Source organism: Rhagoletis pomonella, unplaced genomic scaffold (assembly GCF_013731165.1).
Source record: "Rhagoletis pomonella isolate Grant_MI unplaced genomic scaffold, Rhpom_1.0 Rhpom_scaffold_00002, whole genome shotgun sequence".
NCBI lineage: Eukaryota > Metazoa > Arthropoda > Insecta > Diptera > Tephritidae > Rhagoletis > Rhagoletis pomonella.
Window position 1 is genome coordinate 1306555 of NW_023458556.1, and position 3454 is coordinate 1310008.

The 3454-nt window shown below is 41.7% G+C and overlaps 2 protein-coding genes across 2 annotated transcripts; one reads left to right on the plus strand and one right to left on the minus strand.

Moving 5' to 3' along the window:
• The first annotated feature begins 379 nt into the window (after positions 1–379).
• Positions 380–1287, plus strand: LOC118734533. The gene is made up of 4 exons (XM_036464252.1): positions 380–460; positions 515–700; positions 757–921; positions 993–1287. The coding sequence occupies exons 1-4, from the start codon at positions 392–394 to the stop codon at positions 1140–1142; spliced, it is 570 nt and encodes a 189-aa protein (XP_036320145.1). The 5' UTR covers positions 380–391; the 3' UTR covers positions 1143–1287.
• LOC118734532 (probable ADP-ribosylation factor At2g15310) lies at positions 1178–2501 on the minus strand. The gene is made up of 4 exons (XM_036464251.1): positions 2415–2501; positions 1744–2326; positions 1578–1679; positions 1178–1523 (listed from the first exon to the last, which is right to left on the minus strand). Exons 1-4 carry the CDS (start codon positions 2462–2464, stop codon positions 1329–1331), a joined length of 930 nt encoding a protein of 309 aa, XP_036320144.1. The 5' UTR covers positions 2465–2501; the 3' UTR covers positions 1178–1328.
• Positions 2502–3454: the final 953 nt, after the last annotated feature.

Consider the following 3454-nt stretch of genomic DNA (forward strand, 5'->3'; position numbering starts at 1 on the left):
TTACTGCAGTGATGCAAACATATTAAATAGATAATTCTTATTGGTTTTTGATTTGTTCTAGTTTGTTACATAAAACTATTTTTGTTTGTTTAATTTTATCACTTTTGCGCCCTGATAGCAGATAAGGCGAAAAATTCCGGTTGCATTATTGCATGCGCTTACTTGTTATGTTCATTCATTGTTCATTGCAAAATCAGTAGCTTGTCATCTTGTTTTTCAGTCGTTTTGCTTGTAACTTCTAATGAAGCGCGTATTCAGATGGAAGCGATAATTCTAATTCCAGGGCAATTAAATTGTTCATAGTAGGTACTATATGCAAGCAAAAGCATGCGATGGAAATCCTATAAAAGACCCAAACACTTGTCTCACTATCCACAGTGTTGGTTAGAAAATGCTAGGAAAATTTCTGGAGCGCTTTTCATACTTCGTAGCATTCTCCGTGTTCGTTGCCGCCGTTGAGGTGCCTCTGCCTTTGTCCGTTCCATGGATTTCTCTATTTTATTCTCTATTTTAGGCTGTCAATTACGATTTCGTCGTGGAGAATGAGGAGGTTTTCACGCCTTGCGAGGACTATCCGGAAAATTACATAGACACATTCTTCGACATTTCGGACCTAACATTCGAGAGACAAGGTGATCTCGTGAAGGTAACCGGAGATCTGAAGTTGACGCACCAATTCAATGGTGACGTGCCCATTCAGGTAATTTCTACGGCAGCTCAATCGATGTGTTCCTAATGAGCTTTGTTACTCTACAGCTCGACGCTCAGGTGTACAAGAAGGCTCGCGGCGAGTGGGTAGACACGATCTATAACATCCGTCGGTCGAATTTCTGTCCGGCGTTGTACAATGAAAACGAATTATGGTACACGATCTCCAACGTGGTTCCAGCGAAAGATCGCGGTTGTCCACCGAAGCAGGGCGTAAGTTGCTGTGAAGTTGCTGCAATGGGTCAATCAAAATGATGCCTATTTTTAATAATTCTTTTGCACAGCTAACCATATCGTTTAACTCGCTATTCGGTTTGTCGTACGACCTGCAGGATCGCAGCGCCGATGGCGAATATAAGTTGCAGGTGAAATTAGGACAAGGAAAGGACATTATGTGCTTCGAAATTGAAGCAAGTGTCTACAAAAGTGATTGAAGAGGTCCAAAGAGTGTCGAATAAACTAACAAATGTGTTGTTGATCACCTGAAAACAATTTATTTCACTGTTAAACGAAGCTGGTGTCCGTTTGCAATAAAATCGCACAATGAAAATTTTAAAGGAGGCAGAAATGCGCAGTTCACTACAGTGGAAGCAACAGAATTTTGAATTTTGTCACTCCTCCTAGCTAACTTTTCCGACTGCAAGTGCACGAGCACTTGGGTTTGGCACATCGGTGAACTTCTCCTCTGGCCGCTCTATTGCTGTTGGTACTTTCACTATTGGGCAAAGGCCAAAGGTTGCGGCGTTTATTGTGGCCGGCGCTGTGTGTGGTCGAATGCGTTTTGTTCGAAAGTGGCCAAACGAACGGTACCACACCTGTGAAAAGAAACCCCTTTTTATATGGGAAAAATATTGAAAGACCAAATTTACCTTTCTGCGTGCTGTATTTTTGAAGTGATATTGAAAGTGGCGATACCGACTCCGCTTGATTCGTCCTTCGGAGACCAGCTGGTTCACTTTGTCCTGCCAAGCCTGCATCGAATGGACAATATTAATTCAATGTCTTTAAATGATTTCATTACACTGATTCGGTTACCTTCGTATTGGCGTCGATTTTAATTCTCGCTTGCAGCCGGTCCATATTATCTATGAGATACTTAATAAGCCACGCCACTCCATCCCACACACTGGTCAGCTCGATGCTCTTGCCGACATAGCATACGTGCGCACTGCTGTGGTAATACTTGGCGAGAGCTTCCAGCAGGAAAGCGTTCTCAATGTCATACAGCTGCACGCCTTCGTCCGCCAAATCGGCTTTGGTGCCCACGAGCAAGACTGGCTTGCCACGCACGTACGGATGCATCAGAGTGTTTCGAAAGCAGTCGAAGGATTTCTGAAGCTCTTCAAAGGAGGCCGACATGTCGAAACAGTAGATAAGTCCCATCGTTGTCAGGAAGTAATGATGCCATATTTTTTGCATTTCCACATTACCACCCACCTCTGTGAGGGACAAGTGTCGGTCGGGGAGATGCATTCGAAAGTACTGCACTCCGTTTGTCGGCTCGTAGTCTTGGCGTTGTTGGCGGCTCAGCAAGTGGCCAAGTTCGGATTTGCCGCTGCCCATCAGACCCAGTAGCAAAACTTTCAGATGTTTTTCGGGAACTGCACCGACGCTATTTCTATGGTGCAAAAGATTAAAATATATAAAGAACATGCAATTAATATTGTTCGGAGTGGAGCGCGGACTGTAAGAGCCACACGACGAACCTTTTTCTTCTTTGGCAGCAACCACAGATTTTTCGAAGCGCTGAACCCATTAAATTGGGGGAATCGATGCAAATTTGCCTCTCACTCCACTGTGACCATTGCATTTATTTGTTAATTCTAAAGTGCAAGAGTATTCAATGGTTTGTGAAATGTTTTCTGCAGTTGTTGACTCAAACCTTACTGAGAATGTTGTTTATGTGCCGCCAGTGGGAATGCAAATATTTATTGGTGGTTGCTAGGCGACGGTTATGAGTGTACATACATATGTGCCCAAACACAGCGTTGCATGTGGCAAGTAAAGGGGTTGCTGGAATAGGTAGGCTTCCACTGGCTATGACAGCACTGACAAGTGTTTATCCACATAGTTTTATATACGGGTCACACACTTACTTCGAATTGCTTTAGAAAGAGTGTAGTTAAATGTAAAATAAATTAGGCTAGGTATGTACTATGTATGTATGTATGTATAAATATTTTGTTCCATTAATAGAGTTTTGTTTATTCATCAGAGGTGAATTCAAAACGAAATACTGTCATACAGGTGCATGTGTCTCAAATTCTATGACGTTGCAGAACATGTAAGCCATATTTACAAATATAGATACACACACAAACATACATATGCACTTACCCTGCAGGGAAACTCTGAACAAGTGCACCAAAATTTCTAGTTAGGTACTAGATTTCTATCGCTTCAAACGAACCAGCCAGATAGTAACTAGATCCCTACCAGTTCAAAAGCAACGGAGTGTGGTACTTAAAAAAATTATATATTTTACTTTTTAAAATTACATATCGCTAGCTAAGAGTGAAAAGATGCTGCTAAGTCCACTTTTTCCATAAAAAAAATATATTTTTATGCAGGAATCAAGAACGTACATTTTTCTAAGGTGACGAATTTAAGACTGGTTCGGAGCTATAGAAAAGGGATGCAGACGGGGGTTTCTTCATTTTAAATGGATATTTGTTTCGCGGGTTTTTGTTCAAGTAAGATTTCATGCTGCACTTCACAGATGCTGTTTTAAAATTTGGTAATGCAC

Bases quoted from the DNA above. Each gene is read 5' to 3' on its own strand.
- LOC118734533 (XM_036464252.1), top strand. From the start codon at position 392: ATGCTAGGAAAATTTCTGGAGCGCTTTTCATACTTCGTAGCATTCTCC. The intron at 461-514 runs GTGCCTCTGCCT...TCTCTATTTTAG, and splicing joins TGTTCGTTGCCGCCGTTGAG to GCTGTCAATTACGATTTCGT. The intron at 922-992 runs GTAAGTTGCTGT...TCTTTTGCACAG, and splicing joins GTTGTCCACCGAAGCAGGGC to CTAACCATATCGTTTAACTC.
- LOC118734532 (XM_036464251.1), bottom strand. From the start codon at position 2,464: ATGGGTTCAGCGCTTCGAAAAATCTGTGGTTGCTGCCAAAGAAGAAAA. The intron at 2,327-2,414 runs GTTCGTCGTGTG...TTTGCACCATAG, and splicing joins TGCTGCCAAAGAAGAAAAAG to AAATAGCGTCGGTGCAGTTC. The intron at 1,680-1,743 runs GTAACCGAATCA...CATTCGATGCAG, and splicing joins AAATCGACGCCAATACGAAG to GCTTGGCAGGACAAAGTGAA.